We start from the raw sequence: 20,068 nt of genomic DNA, 5'->3' as shown, positions 1-20,068 counted from the left end.
TGATTTTGAACAGAAATCAATTTGAATCGAATTCGTCTGGTTTAATTGAATTTGATCGGTTACACTTTTTATTTATTTTTAATATTTTAAAATTCAATTAAAATATTTTAATCTTAATTATAGTTTAATTTCTCTATATTATCAAAAATAATATAATATTAAAAAAAATCTTAATATAAGTTGATTATTGATCAGCAATTATATAATTTTTATCGATAAAAATATCCTCCAAGTTACATCACCCAAAATTTATCAAATTGGATACTGATCCATTTGAACTTATAATTTTGAGACAACTCAAATGAGATTATTTCTCACTGTTCAATGTGTAGCTCTAAATTCATCAGTGAGAAGTTCCGACAATTATACATGATTTAATATTATCTCTTACATTCATATACTTTAAGAATACACATGCGGTATGGATGATTCAACAAATTAGTTAGATTTTGAAGAGTTTCTCACTAGAAGAAGATAGAGAATATTCTCAGGTGTAACAGTTTTATCAAAACCAACTTCATAGGATATTATAACAATTGTCGATGAAAGGTCTACTCAATTTTATAGAACCTTTTAATAATTGTCGATGGAAGGTTTATTCAATCTCAATAAAATTATATTGGTCTCTCAATTCTTAGAATATAAACCATTATATATTTGTATATCAAAACTGATGTTTCAAATTTTTTTTACTGTATATTTATAAAAGGAAACCATAAATGATTTCATTTCTCCTAAAATTTAAATATATCCACAGTATTCTTGATCAGTCCACTGTATCCTTCTTTATTAATAAGAATAAATTTGGTCTGATTTTTAATTTAGAAAAAGTAAACTGAAGGTTTTTTATCTTTTTATCTAGAGATTTAAAGGCGGTGCTACACCATCAAAGCAAAAATTGTCTCCACTCAATCATTATGAATAACGATGGAGGGTGGAGAGAGTTGAGAGGTTTTCAGAATAAATTTTATCTAATAGTTCTTTTTTATTAAAGGATAATTCAATTACTTTGATTTATGTTAACAGCCGTTTAACTTCTAATTTAATTTAATAAAAAAATTAATTAATTATATTATTTTTAAATAATAGATTAAATTATTACAGTGGGAGACTATCCGTGCGTCTCGTTAAATTACCGCTGCAGACCCAAAAACCCGACCCACATGAAAGTCACCCTATCGTATCAGTACCGCAGCTGAAAAGAAGAGAGCTCAGGCTGACGATTTCATGGCCCCCTCCTCCAGGTAGTTTCATTTCTCAACTAGCCGTTGTTTTGTTTATTCTCCTTGGCTGTTAATTTCCCTAACATTTTCTCCATATTAAGAAACAGCCGGCGATTAAGGGCATTCAAGCGGTGGATGAACTCCCAAGGCATCCGGTGGAGCAGCGATGCCCTTTGTTTCGTCGACACTCCCGAACAAGGCATCTCTGTGAAAGCACTGAGGGATGTGAAAGAAGGAGAGGTGGTTGCTACCATTCCAAAGGCCGCCTGCCTCACCATTAAGACCAGTGGAGGACGCGACTTCATCCAAGCTGCTCGCCTTGACGGTTGTTTGGGACTTGCTGTGGCACTTATGTATGAGAGAAGCTTAGGCAATAACTCTCCCTGGGCTGCCTATCTTCAGCTATTGCCCGATAGAGAGTGCATACCTTTGGTTTGGACTCTTGATGAAGTTGATCACCTTCTTCCGGGCACTGAGCTTCACAGGGTATAAAACCCACAAGAAAATTACAACTTCCCGTGTTGTTCTTTTGACAGTAGTTTAGTCTTTTATTCTTGTAGCCAGATTGTCAAAGAAGACAAAGCTCTTATGTATGATGATTGGAAAGAGAACATAATGCCTCTTGTGGATGCCCTAGATCTTGTTCCAGAGTCTTTTGGTGCTGAGCAATATTTTGCTGCAAGGAGTCTTGTTGCTTCTCGTTCATTTCAGATAGATGATTATCATGGGTCTGGAATGGTTCCTTTGGCAGACCTGTAAGTATGCTTACGACAACTTGAAGATGTTAGTTCTTGAGATGCACCGAGTCTTATTATTAGAAGTGTAGCGTGTTATCTAGTTTATATCCTGAAAGCAAACTTTCACTAATCTCACTTGTATGTTAAATATAATACAGCTTTAATCACAAGACCCAAGCTGAGGATGTCCACTTCACTTGTGGGGCTTTTGATTCTAAGTCTGATGATGAAGATGAAGGTGAAGAAAGCAGTAATAATGATTCTTATACTGAAAATGCTATTGATGAGGAACCATCAAGTGCATTGGACTGCAGTTCAGATGATTCCAAAGTGTTGGAAATGATAATGGTGAAAGATGTCAAAACTGGAGCTGAGGTACTGGTTTGAATAATTTGAAGGATTTGAAATTGAAATAAACCTTGATTGATTAGAGAGTTGAGACATTTATACTTCGCTGGATCCTTTAATTTTTTTTTTTCTTTCAAGCCAACATATGACCTTTTCAACTAGTTTAGTGTAGTTGTATCTGTCGTGATCTCAAGTTAGAGAGGTGGTTGTGCTTGCAACATCGCAGTTGTTGGAATTCAATTCACTGGATTTGCTGTTGGTTCTGTGGCTGGCGTCATCATTTTGCACTTTGCAGGACTTTGTGAAGTACACTTGATTCAAATCAACACTTTAATTTAGGCCAAAAAGCAAACCAAATTAATGACCTTTATCCATACAGTATGGTAAACATTAGCATGGGCCTCTATATCTAATTTTGGCCTCATATTTTCTTGGTGGTACTGGAGCTAGTGCAAATTGTAAGTTGACCTAATATTCAATTCTAGTTCTATCAATTGGATTGACAGAACATGAGCACTTAAATTTCTCACCTTTATCAAGCTAATTAGACACTGCTTTGGATTAATAATTTTATGGTATTTAATGATTAGGGTTGAGTTCCTCCTTTCAGTACGTAGTTCACATTTGATAAAATGGAGTGATGAACAAGTCAGTCCTGTTGACTTGATGTTTATATTGATTGAGTAGGTTAGGTTCAATGATAATGGATATTGTGGATTGAAAGTTGAAGAATTGAATTTTTCTTGGATTATTTCTATCTTGAGACCTACCTGAATCAAGCTACCTAATTTTGTGTGGAATGCTTACTAGAATGGGGTGTTTTGATGGTGTTTAATTTTGTGAAGTGCAAGAACAAAAAGTGTTTTCTTTCTGCTGCTCATGATTAGTTGCATTTTGCACTGCATTAACCTAATTTATTTGATGATTTGTTCATTTTAAGTAGTTTTTAAATGTTTAATATAGCTCTACCTTGATTTTGTGTTTTATTTATTCTGTTTTCACATGTGTTGCTCATTTTTATGTTTGATTGTTTGGTATCTCCTCAGATCTTTAATACCTATGGGATCATTGGTAATGCTGCATTGCTTCATAGATATGGGTTCACCGAACCAGATAATCCATATGACATTGTCAATATCGACTTGGAGTTAGTGCTTAATTGGAGTTTGTCATTGTTCTCTGGCCGGTATAGCAGAGCAAGATTGTCCCTTTGGAGAAAACTAGATTACTCTGGATGTGTTAGCCAAAATGCTGAGTACTTTGAGATCTCGTTTAATGGGGAGCCACAAGTTGAGCTGTTGATTTTATTGTACATGATGCTGTTACCAGAGGATGAATATTGCAAATTGGATCTTGCAGTTTCAATTGCATGTAACCATAAAGAATCCATCAGCACCATTTTGTCAGAGAAATGCAATATCTCATGGGAAAATGGATCAGAAGTTAAAAAAGATTTGTTGCTGACAGAAAGTGTTTGTAGTGCTCTTTTGTGGCTCGCTGACAAGAGGGAGAGTTTGTATGGTTTAAGTTCAATGAAGGATGATATGGAAGCGCTGGAAAAGTGTAACAAGAAAGAAAGAAAGTTGTACCATTCTTTGATGTTGCGTGTGAGTGAGAGGAGGATTCTCGAGAAACTCAGAACTTATGCCACTGTTGGTGCGGAATTGTTAGAAACTACTAAGAGAGCATCTATTAGAAAGAGATTGAAGAGGACTTGAGGTAAAATTATCTCATTTCTCGATCATAGGATATCTGTTGTCCGTTGTTAATTTCCTATGCATTTGTGGAGGTCTTTGAGGGCAGAGCCTTGGCACAATGGTAAAGTTGCTCCTTTGTGTTAGGGAAGACATTGAGAGTAACCTTTGTAAAAAGCAAGGGAAGGGTCATATGATAGATGATTGTTCCTTGACCTCACAAAGCAAGGATTTCGTCTACCTAGCAATACCCTTTATTTTGCTCGTAAATGAGTTTTTCCCCCTAATGAATGGCGAGAGAATGTGTTGACTGGATTCTAACACGACTTTTGATTCTAGGTTGTATTTGCACCAACAACACTTGAGGAAGTCGGCCTTTATGTTAATGTGTGAGACCTGGTGGATAATGTGCCAGTTTTATGTCATGTGATCCACATTTGCCATTTTAGAGTTTATATGACATTATTGTTGAAACATTACCGTTGAAATGACACCTTCAATATATTAGTTCTAGAGGTAATGAAAATTTTAAAGTTAAATTGACGTGTTTTAATTATAAGAACTTCAAAATAATTAAACAGTTCTTCTTTTCCCCAACTGTTCTTTCAACATTTATTTATTGTTTTTTGGGGAGGGCAATGCTGCTTTCTACTAAGGCATGGCCAACTAACAATTTGCTATCTGGTTGCTAGGCCATATTTGATATCCGCTGCAATAGATTCTGTTTTCCAGTCTACATTCAGAATTTTTAGCATTCTGCTAGCACAATGACTACTACTGCTATATCTGTGATCCTTTTTACTTTGAAGATCCGAGGAGGGTGCCGTTTACAGTGAATAACATTTCTGACTGGGGAGAGGGCTTCCTACCGAAGGTAACTCCAGGAGATAGCCTTTGCGAATGTGAAAGATAATTGACAATTGTTTGGTTTCTTTTTAATCTATACGTTTTTTTGTGTTATTTTCAAGTGGATAATTTGTTTAAGAAAGAATGCTTTGCACTGCATCTTCTAGCAATTCTAATTGGTGTACAAGTGTATGCACTGATTTATTGAGAATTTCCCGATTTCATGCAAGGTAATTTACAGAAATCGGTAAGTGAATAAATGGGTCTTATAAAGTTATAACTATTTAATAATGAATTCATTAAAATAATTATTCAGCAATTTTCTTCAAATAATATCAATAGTTATGGTAATATGTTTTTCTATTTTTAATTGATTATTATTTTATGTAAGATTGTTTGTATAATCACCATAGGATATAATTTCTAATGTTTGTGATACAAAGGATTTATTGTGCAGGCATAAAAAAAAAATCTTTAGACTTTAGAAACATTTGATTAGTGGCTCATCAAAATGCAGAAATTGAGAGATCAATCTATGCATTTTCTTTTTGAACTGCAAAGCATAGCATTGCATTATGGGCATCAAAAGAAATACAGTTTATCACCTCGACAGGGGGTTAGCAATCCAATAACTATGAAGATGACCCCTTGAGACAAGGTCCTGCTACACAATCAGCCATTCTGTTTGCACTTCTCACTAAAGAGAATTGCACATCCTCGAAAGCAATACACTCGTTCGAAGCATAGGTTCCTTCTCTCAGGATATATAACATTCATTCCTTTCATTTTTTTCCCTAAAAATTTATTCTTATAAAACATACTATTTGCTTGATTTCTTAAAATGTTATTTCATCCTATAATTTTTGTTATTTTACTTTTTTATACATATTAAAAAAGATAATTTTTTATTAATGTTTTAATTATATTAATTTTAAATATATTAAATTTTTATTGAATATTAAAAAATATTTAATTAAAAAATAATAATTAATAAAAAAAATCTTAAAAACAAAATAAAATAAAATTAGAATATACAAATTAATGTAAATTTTAAAATAATTAAAATAAAAAAAATTATAGATAAAAATTATGACATCATGAATTATAAATTTTCACTCATGTACATAAATGTGGTTGGTAGTTGCAGCGCTGAAAAAACAAAGGGAGGAAAAAAAAGAAAAATCCATTATTATTTTTTGTTGAATTGCAAAATTAAGTAAATTTTAAAGTATCAATGAATACTAAATACATCTCGGTTAGGTGCAGGCGTGCAGCTGCTACCTATCATTTTATAGTAAAATTTCCAATTTATAGAAGAGAGGAGAGCTGTATCCTGTAAGATTCGCGGACAATCAAACAGATATTTGATCAACAAAGTCTGTGAGTACATTGGAAAATGGCTGTGACAGAAACCTTTTTCTTATCTCATGGATCGCCGTTGATGTCAATAGACGAGAGCATACTGGCAAGGAATTTCTTTCAATCCTGGCGACGGGATACATACAAAGACAGGCCAAAGGCCATTCTAATGATTTCTGGTCACTGGGATACTCGTGAGCCCGCCGTTAACGTCGTTGACCTCAACGACACCATCTACGACTTCTATGGCTTCCCCGACGCCATGTATAAGGTAGTCCCCCGACCTACCTACCAAAATTTCAAATTCTCTCATCTCTTTGAAAATTTTGTTTGATTGACTGATCATGTTCGGAGATTCTAGTTCCTAACATCAATTTCCCGTATTAATATTGAGCAGCTCAAGTATACGCCGCCTGGAGCTCCGGAGTTGGCGAAGAGGGTGAAACAGGTGCTCATGGCTTCTGGATTTAAGCGAGTTGATGAGGATAAAAAACGGGGGCTTGATCATGGTGCGTGGGTTCCGCTGATGTTCATGTATCCCGAGGCTGATATCCCAGTTTGCCAGCTCTCTATTCAGTCAGATAAAGATGGCACCTACCATTATAACATGGGCAGGGCACTGGCCCCTCTCAGGGAGGAAGGCGTCCTCATAATTGGCTCCGGATCCACCACTCACAACTTGAGGGCCATTCAACCTAATGGAACTCCCCCTCCTCCTTGGGCATTACGGTTTGATTCCTGGCTTAAAGACGCTCTTCTTCAAGGAAGGTAATTCTTCGATCCAGGATTGTTTTAATTCTGCATCTGTTTGCCCTTTGCTAATGTATATCATGCCTTTGATATCCTTCAAATTTATTCGGATGTCAATCGAAATTTGAGTTATTGTTTCTTGGATTAGTCAAGACCTCACACTTCTTTCGAGTGGTATTTTTTGTGTAGGAAAAATAAGAGGGCTAGCTAGTGTAGCTTTTCCATGGGCATGATTTGATCAATTTGTGGGGTTTCTGATTTATCTATCGAGTGACTTCTTTCAGTGCCTTTTCATGCCCATTTTTTTAGGACATGAAATTTTTAGACAATGAGATCTTTCAATTTTTATGGAATATTCTCTCTTTTTGCTTTCTGCGCAGATACGAAGATGTGAATCACTTTGATGTCAAGGCACCGCAAGCAAAAATGGCACATCCTTGGCCGGACCACTTTTACCCATTGCATGTGGCCATGGGTGCTGCTGGGGAGAATGCCAAGGCCAAGCTTGTGCACCACAGCTGGAGCAACGGTACCCTTTCTTATGCTTCTTATCAGTTTACAGAAGCCAAATGAATTTCATTGTACTATGTTGTGATTGCATTGTACTATGGTGTTATTGCATTGGAGTCTGTTTGATTCTCCATCCATGGAAAAATAAGGTCCAGTCAGCGAATCTTAAATGGGAAAGATTTTGTAAGTTGTATTAATGTAAATCTGTGCCTGGTATGATGATATTTTATAATTAATTGTTATTATTATTTTTTGTTGCTATTTTTTTTAAGTCATTAATGCATAAAAAGAATAGGTGAGTTTGCAGTAACGTATATGCGTGCGAAGTTAATTCAATTGTCCAACTTGACCATCTCGGCCATCTCCTAGAGATAATGTAGGGATCATTCTTCAAAATGAAAAGGTGAGTATTGGCAACCGCTATCTATATTTTTGGCTGTAGGACCACCTTGCTACCAAAAGCTATCGTACACTTCTGAGCCTCATGGCTTTGTCTCTAGTAACTGGATCATTGTACTCGGTTAAATTAGATTTTCCTTTTGGCATCTCTAATTTCACGGTCGCGGATCAGTGAATTCGACGGCCTCAATATATCAGAGGGAAAAGTGGGTCCACTCCTAAGCCGGCAGATCTTTTTCCTTTTTAATATCAAAGAGCCGGCAGAATTTTTTTTTTTTCCCCCCGAAGAGAGCAGGCAGATTAATCTTTTCGTCCATGTATTTGGCAAATGGACTTGACATTGCACGTGTTAAATACAAAACTATTGAGCATTTAATTTCTGGCTTCCATAGGGACCGGTCTCGGAGCTTTGCCAAGCCCGACTACCTTCAGCAGCAGGTGGCACAAAAACTTTTCTTTTGAGATCGGAGCAAGTAATCGCCATTTCGTGGGGAAATCTAGGGACTAACAGGCTTCATTGGACATGAGATCTCCAGCTTCTCCATTGTAGCAGCACAAGCGCTAAAAGTAAACAATACGATGATAGGAATATATCACATTTCCAAAAGACATTTTTTGTCCAGTTTGAAGTCAATGATAGCGCACAGAAGCGTGAGCGAATCAGAAAATATTGCAGCTGTTGGCGAGGCGTATGTGGAGCCTGGAGGTCTTGGGCGCATAGCAGGCTAGATGGGGCGATGCTAGTAACTGGGTGTTGAGTAAAAGAGGAGGGAATAGCAGAGATAATTGGAAATCAAGTAAAGTGAGGCGATTGCTGTGTCTTTGGAACTTTTTTACTGGCTCCAAAATGATTAAATCAAACCTCTCGATATTTCTGAGGTAGACATTACATATACTTTACCATTTCCGTATTCTATGATGTGAGAACCTTTCCGTGGGTACAGTTGCAGAGTTGAATGCAGGGATAGATATGGCCATGACCATTGACCGGGACACGTAACAAGAAGGATGTCAAGTCTCATATTTCCAATTAGGCTTCACTTTGTATTTTCTTCTCCAGTAAAAGTAGTCTTATTTTCTCACTTTCAGCTTTCAACACTAAATTGCAAGCTCCAGTTTGCCATCAAGCCAGTAACTATGTATAGGATTGGACAAACTAAGATTATAAGCTCATATAATGCACTTAACCGCACCACCGATTAAAATCTAGCATTAGCTCTGGTTCATTTCTAATTCTCTGGAGCCAGTGTTTGCGGGATCTGCCAAATGGGTTTAGAAAATGGAAACCACAGTAGAATTCGAAAATAGAAACAGACATCAGATGTTGGGACTTTTTTTTTTTTGTTGAAATGGAGATCGGGGATTTGGGAGTAGAACTCACTCAGATGCATTTACTACCAGACTAAACCTTATCCTGTAAGTGCATGTAATTATAATGTCATTGTATTACGACGCAATGCAAAATAACTTATTTTTTATATTAAAAATATGAGATTTCATTATAGAGTTTAACTTCAATAGCTATTTTCTATTAAATTTCATCTTGTAGGTAGAATCGCTGGATAGCAATACTTTTTGGGGCTAGATTAAGCTGCTGCCTGCTGGCACAGACCACAGAGTAATCTGCGTGTGGGCGTTGAGTTCCGAGACCTGGTGGAATGTTACGATTGTATTGTGTCCATATTGGAAGTCTAAGATTTCAATATGAAGCACATATGCATTTTGGGGATCAGTTCTTCTGAATTCAAATCCAGGTGCTATTCATACCATGTCTATAGTACTTGATCATCCAGTAGGCCATACTAACAGAACTGAACCTTCCAACTAGGATCTACTTTAGAGTTTGTAATCGTGACTTCAATCAATTTCTTCAGTGATAGAATCAACAATGTATGCCTTGCTTTGTCTTTTAGCTGTTTTAGTTATAACGTTGGACAACGCAGTTGTAGATTACAGTTTTCCTACCTTTTTTTTCTTTCTTTTTTAGATATTAAGGGGAAAGAAACCATGTCTAGGTATTGTATTAATTTCAAAGCTGAAAACTTTAAGTTGCATTTTAGATCAAATGTGTGTGACACGGCCTAAGTTTGATAGCTGATGATTGCAAGCAAAGCAAGTAAACCCAATATTTAATTTTGACCCTCTTCATTTTTATCTGCTTAAACTCCAGACTCCCTCTCTTTCTCTTTTTTAATAAATTAGAACCGTCGCTAGGCTTCTATTAGTTGCTTACTAGCTAAATATACCATTAAAAACTTTAATCCCTTCAACCAAACGCCATCCCTTCATTTGTTCCTTAATAATATATATTTATATAAGCTCTATTTGTTGCTTCACTTGCAAAATTAACCACTGCAATTCTATTTTCTATTGCCTTGGCTCTCTCTCTCTTCATAAAAGCAGAACGCGCGTACTATATCAGTCACTCCATTTCCTCAGAAACATTTAAGCTGAACATCTTCCAAAAAGTATCCAATGCTAGCTTTCTTCAATTTGTGTTGCCTTTGTCCATTTATAATCTTCTTCGTGGTCTCCCTTCCATTACAAAGGAATAATAAAAAGAGAAAAGTCCGCATCTAGTAAACATTTCAAGCCTTTTCGGTCGCGAATATGTATTGCCTTTGAGGGAGAATTAGGTGACTAATTGCCAAACAAGTTCACAGAAAAACTACATACAACAAAAGGAAGAGATCAGATTGTTACTATGGAGGGACAAAAAGAGAGGAACAACTCAAGCCCACCAAAGGAGGACATGTCCATCACAAGAAACGGAGGTTGTACAGCAGAGAATGGCCGCATCATCACTTCAGCAGCATCCCGACTGCCCTTCAATGGACCTACGGGTGCCCCGTCAAGCCTGCATCTGGAGGATCAAAGGCCATGCAAGAAAGTGGTTAGGTACAAGGAATGCCTCAAGAACTATGCAGCGGCAATAGGCGGGAATGCAACAGATGGATGTGGTGAGTTCATGCCTAGTGGTGAACAAGGCACCCTCGAGGCCCTCAAGTGCTCAGCCTGCAGTTGCCACAGAAACTTCCACAGGAAAGAGATAGATGGCGAGTGTGTATATGATTTTTATCACTCTTCTATAGTCGGAAATTCTGGGAGCAGAATCATTTTGGGACACCACAATGGCGTAAATGGATCACCACAAGTGCATCATATAAATCCCTTGCTTTCCTCAAAGGCTCCCCCGCCTCACCAGGTGATAGTCTCCTATAGAAGTGGTTCAGTCCCTTCAGAATCTGACGAGAAGGATGACGATGATGATGGACATGGAGTAGTGGCAATTAGGTCTGTTGGGAAGCCGAGAAAGAGGTTCAGGACCAAGTTCACAGAAGAACAGAAGCAAAAGATGCTGAGCTTTGCGGAAAAGGCTGGATGGAAAATGCAAAAGCTAGAAGAATCTGCCGTGCAGCGATTTTGCCAAGATATTGGAATTAAAAGAAGAGTTCTCAAAGTGTGGATGCACAACAACAAGCACAACTTTGCCAAGAAAAACCCATCAACTAGCTATTTAGAAGCTGAGCAGTCTCATTAGTTTTAGTTTGCGAATCTTGTTCTACATGGATGAATTTGAATTAAGCATCCTTCTCGTCGTATTGTGTTTGATCCTTTCCTCTAAGACTATGGATTTCTGGTTTGGATGTTTCAGAAACTGCAAACATCTATGATTGGTGCAGTCTAGAAAAGTTAGTTTCTTTTTTGTCATGAGAGTGGAGGCTTAAGGCTGAAATCTACCACCGCGTAGCAATATCCAATTTCCCATTGTTTATGTATATGCTGAGCAAGAAAGAAAGATCTATTGGAGTTTTTATTTGGTAAAACTGTGGACCATAACCATTGATTATAGTGGAAAACTCATTACAATTAGTGATCATCCACAAAAACTTCTTTATTTTTGGCATTTCTATAAATGGCTCACTAAATGCTTTCGATGATAAGATGTTGCAGTTGTTGAGGAATGAATAACTATACAAACAAAAATTTGGAAGCAACTCCTTCACGATTCACAAATGTTGTCAACAACCCAGTAACAAATACCAACACATCAAATCATTATAGTAGTTGGAGAGGGAGGAAATGTTCACTGGTTAAAGTTATGCTCTATTACTAAGATGTCAATTAAAAAGAAAACATTTGCAAAAGTTCAACTTCTGATATTGGAATCTTAAAAATGGATGAAAAGCTTCAAGTTAATGCGAAAAAGTTGGTCTCGTGGAGTTCTGCGTACTGTCTTGATGACCCATTTCACAATCATATAATTGTCTCATCCAACAGCATGCATGTGTGAATGGAAATGACTTTTTCTGCTGGACTAGCAAATTGGAGTGAGTAGGTTTAAGTAGGATTAATTATAATCAGATGGGTATGGCAGCAGCAGTCAAATCTTAGAAAAGATGGGAGTTTCGAAATGAATGAATAATTAAGTCATTAATCATGAGTAGGGTGCATGTGCAGAAAGAAAAACATCCTAATAATAAAGTTTTTTGAACTTGACACATATATATCTAACTTAGGATACTTGGTTTAGAAAAGGTTAAGTAGAATTAGGGGAATGATTATGATAAACATAGGCACTAATTGATGCTTCCATGTTCCTAATGTTAATACATTAATTAATGCACTCAATCCCTATAGTTTCTTTTGGCATATAATAATGGAAGGTGGATTTGCTTGATTTCTTTTCTTTGTTCTATGTCTTAATGAAATGATTCATGCCAAGACTGACCTAAAGTATTCATAATACATGCTTTAGCTTGGATAATGATTTGAGCCAACAGTAATTGGGAGGGAAAGTGAGTATAAAGAAACAAATAACAACACAAAATGCTTATCCTCTATTAATGACCTGAGAAAAAGTTGAAGGATATCGATCTCAGTATTATTGCTTCAGGGATACTGAAGACATAAAAATCAATAAATTAAAATTTTTAGTAGAACAATACGGATCAATTTATCTGAAAATTGAATTGAATGAAACTGAAATCGACTCATTTGCCACTTATGCTTAATAAGAATTAAAAATAAACTATTCAGTTTCAGTTTAATCAAATTTCTTTAACCAAGAAAATTACCAAAAAACCATATTCGCTGATTAAACTAATATAGTTAATTTTTTTTCCTAATAAATGCAATGTGAATTTGCCACAATAATCTTAACACTATGCGTTTCAACTCGTGAGCACGAGAACATTACTGCATACGCAAAATTGAATACAACAAAGTAATTCAAGTATCAAACAGCATGAAAAACGACGGTAGTAAAGCGAATTATGCAACTACGTAGAACACTGATTTGATTCCATGACTTAACATATACATTATCAAATCATGTACCAACATAACCTTTGAAATCGGTAGAGTTTGTATGCATGACCATAACCACCCATGTAGTTCAATTTGTTGGATTTTGATATGGCTGTAAAAGCATTCAATTTGTTAAATTCCAAGCACAACCCAGAAGGCCACAGATTTAAAGGACATGGATGCGTGAAATGAGAAAGCTAAATCTCACATTTGTGCAAAAGCCGATCACAGCTAAATTTTGTACATCGATACATTTGACGTGGACCTCTCTAAAATACATTTGCACAAAATTTTACACGCACATACTTGTTCAATTGTGTATTCCACCAGTTTCCTCTACTGTGGCCTAAAATTCAGTGTCAAAGCAAGCTACCATGACCTTTGAAACCATGGACCTCGCAAAGGGAATGTAGCTCAAGCTGTACCTGCAAATCATAGAACGGAAATCTTGTATTAATTACAACCACATGAGACAATATTGAGAATTTATTATCAACAGTGAGCTAGCATTCCACTTGATATCAGTGTGACCATGCGTGTACAGGTAAAATTTATCAATGGCAAAAAGCATTAGCCACACAAGCTGAAAGTATCAAAATTGGACTGGTTAGAACCAAATGAGAAACGAAAAGTATTTACTCAACCGAAAGTTATGAACAAATCGTGTAAAAATTGATACACAGCTGAAGCATACCATAAGCCTTTTAACATGAACGAAAGTTAACTAAAAATGATCTGTGAATAGAAACAAACCATAATGCACTTATTTTGTCAGATGATTTGCCATTAGGATGAAATTATCAAGTTCAAAACTTTTTATGCAAAAAAAAGATAACAAATAGAAATCATGCTTTGAAAAGACCTTATAAATTTACCCAAGAAAAGTCTGGAAGCAAATGACAATAATGAACGAAATACAGATCCTTACTTTGCTTGCATAAAATTTTGAAGCGGTCATTACTTTCTTAACACTTCATACAAGTTTAGAATCCAAAAACATAGAGGGAAGACAAATAAAAATTTTAACAACACAGTAATCAAATTTCTCTGAAAAATATTCATAACTTGGTTTTGATAGTGGTATATATTTGTCAGTTAAACTTGGTGTGATTGAAAATTATCTATATATATATATATATATATATATAACCTTCTTAGATATGAAATATAATGATAAAAAAACATTCACTTCATTCATATGGAACTTAGAAACTATAGTACAAAATGTCCTCAACAAGACAGGAGTAATATTTACATACCAAACAAGTGCACCAAATTCTAGAATGATTGCCAAAAGTGTCAAAAGCTTGTTATGAACCTGTTCAACATATGCGATGAGATCAAATGATGTGAGTCAGCTGCTGTTATATCTGAAGCAATTACCGTGTCAAATTAGGAAATAAAAAAAAAAGGCAACTTACGTATAGTGCACAGAACAAGGCAATGATGATACTTGCAAGATATAGAGCTGTCGCATATATGCGAACAGGATCAAGCATCATAGTCACTTGACGTTTTGGGCCAATTAAAAATGCTGTGCTGCCACAGAAAAAAATCTAACTTATGAAATCAAAGTAATAGATGTGGAAAATAATTGTAAAATCCAATTAAACAAATTTACTAATTAATGATTGTCGTATCATCATCCATATTATGTCAAATAGCCAAGGAATCCCACATTTTAGAGGATGAGTGTGTCTAGGGAAGCTAGCCCTGGTCCTGAAAATATGGGCCCAACCAGGGTGGATAGAAACAAAAGGATTCATATAGTTGACCTTAACTATAATGGCTTTAATTTTTTGCTTGAGTTGAGTTGAATTAAGATGAGTACCTCAAAATAAATTGAGGTTCACTTCTTCTCCCCCTTTCTATTATCTATTTATTTACATATTATCTTTTTGCAATTCTCACAGAAAATAAATCATAATCGTGCAATAGATTTAGCTTGCAGAAACAAACCTTCCAAGTGAAAGCAAATTGCCAAATGTGAATGTAATCCCAAACTTAATTGGATTGAAAAAAACCAGCATTGACTGTGACACGAGAGAAAGTAAATTAGTTCCCTTATAAGCTATGGAAGTTCTTGTCAGCACAGCTAGGAAAAGCAAACATTGCAATGTATTTCAGCAATTTTCTAACTATTAAATTCTAAGAACAAATTCTAATATGATTTTTAGAACCATCACACCATTTCTTCCAATTCACAAGTTAAAACTTTGATATTTAGGATGAATATATAATTTGGTCCCGGACATTTATACAAAAAGTTAGTTAGCACTTTGAACTTTTCGTTGTTAACACTTGACCTTTATAAAAATGTAACTATTTAGCCCCTACACACAATAGTTACTTACACTCCGCTCTAAATTTTTGGGGGTTAAATAATTATACTTTATAAAATTTAGAGTTAAATAGTTACACTTTTATAAAGGTCATATGTCAAAAGTTAACAACGAAAAGATTAGGTGCCAACTGATCTTTTTGTGTAGAGGTCAAAGGCCAAATTATGTATTTGGCATCCTATGAAAATAGAATTTATGTTTAAAAACATTACCTCCAAAAGAAAAAAAGGAAGAGAGAAATATCTCTTATACTAGGCCTAGCAATCTTATTGGTCTCTATAGTAGCCCTAGTGATCACTAAAAGGAATTAAAACATGTGCAAGCTTAAAGCCAGGACCAGCCCAATTAGAAAACATCGCAATGTTGTTAAATTACATAAAGATTTTCATCAACCAAACAAATTCTAGGTAGGCTACCTTTGACACAAACACGCGCCGTGGTATCATGTTTGATAGCCAATTGCTTCAGCAAGAAGTAGTTTTGAATTTCATCTCTTCCAATTTTAGCTTAGTTTCTAGCTTCAGAAAATTAGAGGTGCTTGCTTAATGGTAAATAAGTTCCTACACTAAATTAAACTGGTCAAACTTATAGGAAAGAAAATAGAATAAAATCGTTCACGCCTCATATTTTACATCTCTAATAACAGATGTAGCCATAAAAGTTACTAGGAGCTGCTATGCAACATTTTTGCAATACCCAGATTTTAGACACGGTTAACAGCCCGGCAATCTGATGAAAAATTATAATTCTTCTCAGAGGAAAGAAATGGCAAACAGTGGCAATATAAGGGCTGATCGATATATTCGCAAATTCAATAATAAATGTAGTTTACTCGGTAGTAAAGAATTGTTGCAATAACGATAATGGAAAAAAAGAGGGATATAACTCACCAAAAGGGTACAAGCTAAGCCAGAAACAAAGCAGATGGCAAAACCGTAAAGCCTCTGTTGATAAGGAAGAGAGAGAGAGAGAGAGAGAGAGAGAGAAATGCGTTAAATATGAATGTAAATCTAGCAATTGAACATCCAGGGCTAAATTTCATTGAGCCAATTCGAAAGGAAACGACTTTATCCAAAAATGAACAAGAAAGGGAAACCTGTTTGGTGGAAAGGGTACAATGGCGATTGAAATCGTCCATGAAAGAGAATGAATTGGCGTCCTCTGGTTCAGGGGCTTGCTCTTCGTCTTCCACTTCCATTCCGACTAGCATCTTCATCTTCTCGAATGCTTGGTTCATCTTCTCCATTTCCCTTTGCTCTGTTTTTCTGCGAACTGGATCTGTTGGGGAGGAATTTGCTTTCTTTAAGTGAGAAATTGGGTGTGATTGCTTCAATTCTAAGTTGAAATCAGTGATAAGCGAAAATTTGATTCAGACAGGAATCTCATGGGCTCTCTGGTCCTTCAAGTCTAAAATGAACTCGGCCCTTATTGGGTCCAAGGAAATGTCAATATAATTTCATTACCTTATTGGGTCCAAGGTAATTTATTTCATTACCTTAATATATAGATAATTTATTTTATTATCTTATTGGCGTCGTCTGGTTCAGGGGACGATTTCATGGATTGGAAAGGGTACAAGGACGCCAATTCATTCTCTTTCATGGACGATTTCAATCGCCATTGTACCCTTTCCACCAAACACGTTTCCAATAGATATAATTATAATAAAATTTATAATTTTAAACAATTTTAACCACTTTTAAGATTTTGGATTAAATTAAAAAATAGTAAAAAATTTTATATTTTTCGGTAAATAGCCTTTACATATATTATTTTAGTTAAAAAGAATAATTTTATATATACATATGCCTAAAATTGTAAAATGTACTCATTATATTAAAATTGAATCAATCAAACCATTAATTTAAAGTTTTGACCCAAATTAAGTAAAAATAAAAATTATTGGATCGAGTCCTCTCATTGTATAATATAAAATTGTCTTGTTTTGGAGATGAATAAAGGGATTTTTTTTAAAAAAAAAGATAATAAAATAAATTAAGGTAATGAAATTAACGATATCAAAATATTTATAATTTGGAATATTACAAAATAAAAGTTTTAAAAATTTTTCAATTGTCAAGAATTTTATGGCTTGAAGGATTATAAGATAAAATCGTGCATGAATGAAAACATTATTCGATATAATTCCTATTGAATCTCAACCACAAGCTTGTACATATACATTCATTTTAAAATAAATATATTTATCCAGTGATACAATAATCAAGAGCTGAACAGTATGACAGTACATGCAAGTTTCAGTTCTTGTCAAATTAATATTTCAGTTAATTTTGCGGCAATTTTCTCGAACTTCACCTTTGGATCCGTCCTTAACATCAAGCAAGCCCATTTTGACCATTGCCTGCTGGAAATCAAAGAAGAACATGGCTTCATTAAAAGCATAACCATTCACAATAGCTCTAGTTCTGGGACTAGTGAATAGGGTTTGGTCAGAGAAAAGAAGCCCAGATTTCCTTTGGAGAGTACTAAAGTAAAGATTGTCGAATGTGTTGCTTGTGGGGTCAAATGGTTGCTCTGCATTGTCTCCACCACGACAAGTTTTTGACAATGTCTTTGCGAACTCTGAATCCATTGTCGGATCGCTACTGCTCAATCTGTTTTTGAAGGTTGCACACCTCGCCACCCCCAGAGTATGTGCTCCTATATATATATATATATAGTCCAGAAAGAAATTAATATAATATTATTGATACGGTAACGTATCATTTTCAACTGATTGCTTGGCTGAATATATTATAATCTGGACATTAGAAATATGCATGACAGTTGTGTTTGCCAGAAAACGTAACTTGTAATACTATATAATATAATATAATATGATAGAGAAAGTATAAGATAAAAGAATTGAAAAAATTGAAAAATTAGATTAGTTGAGGATGATGACTTGCCAGACAAAGCAACCATTTCTTGGGCAGTGAAACCATGCTGCCCAAACTGCCTGATGAGCTCCGAGGCGTTGAAGGTGGGAAATGGCAAGTTGATTGTATCTTCTATTTTAGACCTTCTTCCATCCTTTCTTCCTTTTGGTATGTCATATACTGGACCACCTGCCTGCGCTCCATAATGCATATAATATTCATCTGCAAATGTGGAATAAAAATATGCACACACATGTACTCTACTTACAAAGAAAACGGCATCTCTAGCAGCCATTGCAACTATATCAGCACATGAAACTACGCCTGGGCATTGATTTTCAATTTCCTCCTTTGCCTCATCAATTACTTCATAGCCTCTCAAGCTCAGATTTGCTGGGGAATCCTTCTCTGCTGTGTTATCCTTCGTTGAATCGATGAGGATAGACGCATCACATCCCTTTTTTAATATATATACCCCAATTAATAATTTTGTAAAAGAATTAAAAAACAGAGATGGAGCTACTTACTTCTATAAAGCAGTCGTGAAAATGCATTCTAACGAGGCCAGCTGCTAGTGTAGGATCATCTTGCAAAGCTCTTGAAACTATGTTCTTCACAATTTGCTCCGCAAATGGGCAACGCATGAGGTAGTAGTCCATGCTCAGCCCATCCACTCCAAATCTAAAACCACTCACTATCATTTCCATGAATAAAAGCATACCAACAATATTAGACATGACCATCTTTGCCATATCTATAGAAGATTTCAGCAACCAAATCCAATATTGACAAGAAAAAAAAGGAAGATACTAAGTGCTTAAACTAGGTGTGCATATATAGATTGGTGGATTGAAGAGAGAGTATACACATATAAATATGAGATGATAGGAAAAGTTAAAATTGGACAATGAATTAAGAATTAGGTTGATGGTAGTGGCCCATCATTTCCTCCACCAGATGTAATGGTCAATGTGGTGATATTTCTTCTATTAATTACTTAATTAGATATAATGCATGTTAGTTGCATGTCTATTTGGTGACAGGTAACAAAGTATAAGTGTAAGTGATTGACAAATAGATATTAGCCAAGATCAATAAACTATAACAAGGGAATGGAATTGGACTTTTTACAAAATTAGGGTCGGGTGAATATAATTTTGCCGATTTGGGGTCGGTTAAAATTTATTTGCCGATTTTGTGTTCGCCTGCCACGTGGCAGGCGAAAAGAAGACCTGGCGCCTCTTTGACAGGCACCAGGCCCGACCGCTTCTCAAAGAGGCGCTTAGCGCCTCGGACCTCGGGAAGCTTGTTTTCTTTTTTTTTTAAGTGGCGTCAGGCCGCAATTTAGTTTTTTATTTTTAATTATTAATATATTATAATTAAATATTTATATTATATTAATTTAAAAATATTATATTTTTATAATAATAATTTTTTTATATAATTTTAATATTGTAATATTTAATAGATTTTATTATTAATTTTTAAATAAAAAATTACTGATATTATATAATTTTAAAGTTTAATTTTATTGTAATTAGATGTATAAAAATAATTCGATTATGATTGAATGTATAAAAATAATTTATCGTATAATATATATTTATATAGTGATAAATTTTTTTATTATTTTAATAAATTAATGTATTAATACTATGATTAAATAGTATG

General features: G+C 35.0%; 5 protein-coding genes across 8 annotated transcripts; 3 read left to right on the top strand and 2 right to left on the bottom strand.

Annotated features, from left to right (window-relative positions):
• The first annotated feature begins 1,087 nt into the window (after positions 1-1,087).
• LOC110630367 (ribosomal lysine N-methyltransferase 3) lies at positions 1,088-5,136 on the top strand. 3 transcript variants are annotated; one of them, XR_002490378.2, is made up of 7 exons: positions 1,088-1,244; positions 1,331-1,709; positions 1,788-1,978; positions 2,119-2,335; positions 3,355-4,027; positions 4,342-4,518; positions 4,695-5,136. XR_002490378.2 is itself a non-coding variant. In XM_021777827.2 (6 exons), exons 1-5 carry the CDS (start codon positions 1,228-1,230, stop codon positions 4,024-4,026), a joined length of 1,476 nt encoding a protein of 491 aa, XP_021633519.1. In that variant the 5' UTR covers positions 1,089-1,227; the 3' UTR covers position 4,027; positions 4,695-5,136. The 3 variants fall into 3 exon arrangements, 1 of the variants encoding a protein (XP_021633519.1); XR_002490377.2 differs by having other exon boundaries at positions 3,355-4,518; XM_021777827.2 differs by lacking the exon at positions 4,342-4,518 and having other exon boundaries at positions 1,089-1,244.
• A 968-nt stretch (positions 5,137-6,104) lies between these two features.
• LOC110630336 (extradiol ring-cleavage dioxygenase) lies at positions 6,105-7,728 on the top strand. Its single transcript, XM_021777781.2, has 3 exons — positions 6,105-6,478; positions 6,605-6,975; positions 7,338-7,728. The coding sequence occupies exons 1-3, from the start codon at positions 6,245-6,247 to the stop codon at positions 7,528-7,530; spliced, it is 798 nt and encodes a 265-aa protein (XP_021633473.2). The 5' UTR covers positions 6,105-6,244; the 3' UTR covers positions 7,531-7,728.
• Positions 7,729-8,369: 641 nt separating this feature from the next.
• Positions 8,370-12,652, top strand: LOC122721574 (zinc-finger homeodomain protein 3-like). 2 transcript variants are annotated; one of them, XM_043949673.1, is made up of 3 exons: positions 8,370-9,282; positions 9,416-9,620; positions 10,530-12,652. In XM_043949673.1, the coding sequence occupies exon 3, from the start codon at positions 10,571-10,573 to the stop codon at positions 11,405-11,407; it is 837 nt and encodes a 278-aa protein (XP_043805608.1). In that variant the 5' UTR covers positions 8,370-9,282; positions 9,416-9,620; positions 10,530-10,570; the 3' UTR covers positions 11,408-12,652. The 2 variants fall into 2 exon arrangements, with proteins under 2 accessions (XP_043805608.1, XP_043805607.1); XM_043949672.1 differs by having other exon boundaries at positions 9,416-12,652.
• A 491-nt stretch (positions 12,653-13,143) lies between these two features.
• Positions 13,144-16,948, bottom strand: LOC110629480 (vesicle transport protein SFT2B). The gene is made up of 6 exons (XM_021776465.2): positions 16,615-16,948; positions 16,409-16,462; positions 15,136-15,209; positions 14,598-14,715; positions 14,436-14,494; positions 13,144-13,601 (listed from the first exon to the last, which is right to left on the bottom strand). Exons 1-6 carry the CDS (start codon positions 16,762-16,764, stop codon positions 13,523-13,525), a joined length of 534 nt encoding a protein of 177 aa, XP_021632157.1. The 5' UTR covers positions 16,765-16,948; the 3' UTR covers positions 13,144-13,522.
• A 690-nt stretch (positions 16,949-17,638) lies between these two features.
• Positions 17,639-19,260, bottom strand: LOC110629619 (peroxidase 47). Its single transcript, XM_021776674.2, has 4 exons — positions 18,925-19,260; positions 18,666-18,854; positions 18,428-18,590; positions 17,639-18,179 (listed from the first exon to the last, which is right to left on the bottom strand). Exons 1-4 carry the CDS (start codon positions 19,147-19,149, stop codon positions 17,800-17,802), a joined length of 957 nt encoding a protein of 318 aa, XP_021632366.1. The 5' UTR covers positions 19,150-19,260; the 3' UTR covers positions 17,639-17,799.
• Positions 19,261-20,068: the final 808 nt, after the last annotated feature.

This window comes from Manihot esculenta, chromosome 13, assembly GCF_001659605.2.
Source record: "Manihot esculenta cultivar AM560-2 chromosome 13, M.esculenta_v8, whole genome shotgun sequence".
Taxonomy (NCBI): Eukaryota; Viridiplantae; Streptophyta; class Magnoliopsida; order Malpighiales; family Euphorbiaceae; genus Manihot; species Manihot esculenta.
Note: the sequence above shows the minus strand (reverse complement) of the source record. Positions and strands in the feature narration are given on the sequence as shown.

Excerpts from the sequence above, each read along its gene's own strand:
- LOC110629619 (XM_021776674.2), bottom strand. The coding sequence starts at position 19,149 with ATGGCAAAGATGGTCATGTCTAATATTGTTGGTATGCTTTTATTCATG. Across the intron at positions 18,855-18,924 it reads TTCACGACTGCTTTATAGAA|GGATGTGATGCGTCTATCCT; the intron begins GTAAGTAGCTCC and ends ATATTAAAAAAG. Across the intron at positions 18,180-18,427 it reads AGAAATGGTTGCTTTGTCTG|GAGCACATACTCTGGGGGTG; the intron begins GCAAGTCATCAT and ends ATATATATATAG.
- LOC110629480 (XM_021776465.2), bottom strand. The coding sequence starts at position 16,764 with ATGGAGAAGATGAACCAAGCATTCGAGAAGATGAAGATGCTAGTCGGA. Across the intron at positions 15,210-16,408 it reads GCTTAGCTTGTACCCTTTTG|TCAATGCTGGTTTTTTTCAA; the intron begins GTGAGTTATATC and ends CTCGTGTCACAG. Across the intron at positions 14,716-15,135 it reads AATTTGCTTTCACTTGGAAG|CACAGCATTTTTAATTGGCC; the intron begins GTTTGTTTCTGC and ends TTTCTGTGGCAG.
- LOC122721574 (XM_043949673.1), top strand. The coding sequence starts at position 10,571 with ATGGAGGGACAAAAAGAGAGGAACAACTCAAGCCCACCAAAGGAGGAC.
- LOC110630367 (XM_021777827.2), top strand. Across the intron at positions 1,979-2,118 it reads ATGGTTCCTTTGGCAGACCT|CTTTAATCACAAGACCCAAG; the intron begins GTAAGTATGCTT and ends AATATAATACAG. Across the intron at positions 2,336-3,354 it reads ATGTCAAAACTGGAGCTGAG|ATCTTTAATACCTATGGGAT; the intron begins GTACTGGTTTGA and ends GTATCTCCTCAG.
- LOC110630336 (XM_021777781.2), top strand. The coding sequence starts at position 6,245 with ATGGCTGTGACAGAAACCTTTTTCTTATCTCATGGATCGCCGTTGATG. Across the intron at positions 6,479-6,604 it reads TCCCCGACGCCATGTATAAG|CTCAAGTATACGCCGCCTGG; the intron begins GTAGTCCCCCGA and ends AATATTGAGCAG. Across the intron at positions 6,976-7,337 it reads GACGCTCTTCTTCAAGGAAG|ATACGAAGATGTGAATCACT; the intron begins GTAATTCTTCGA and ends CTTTCTGCGCAG.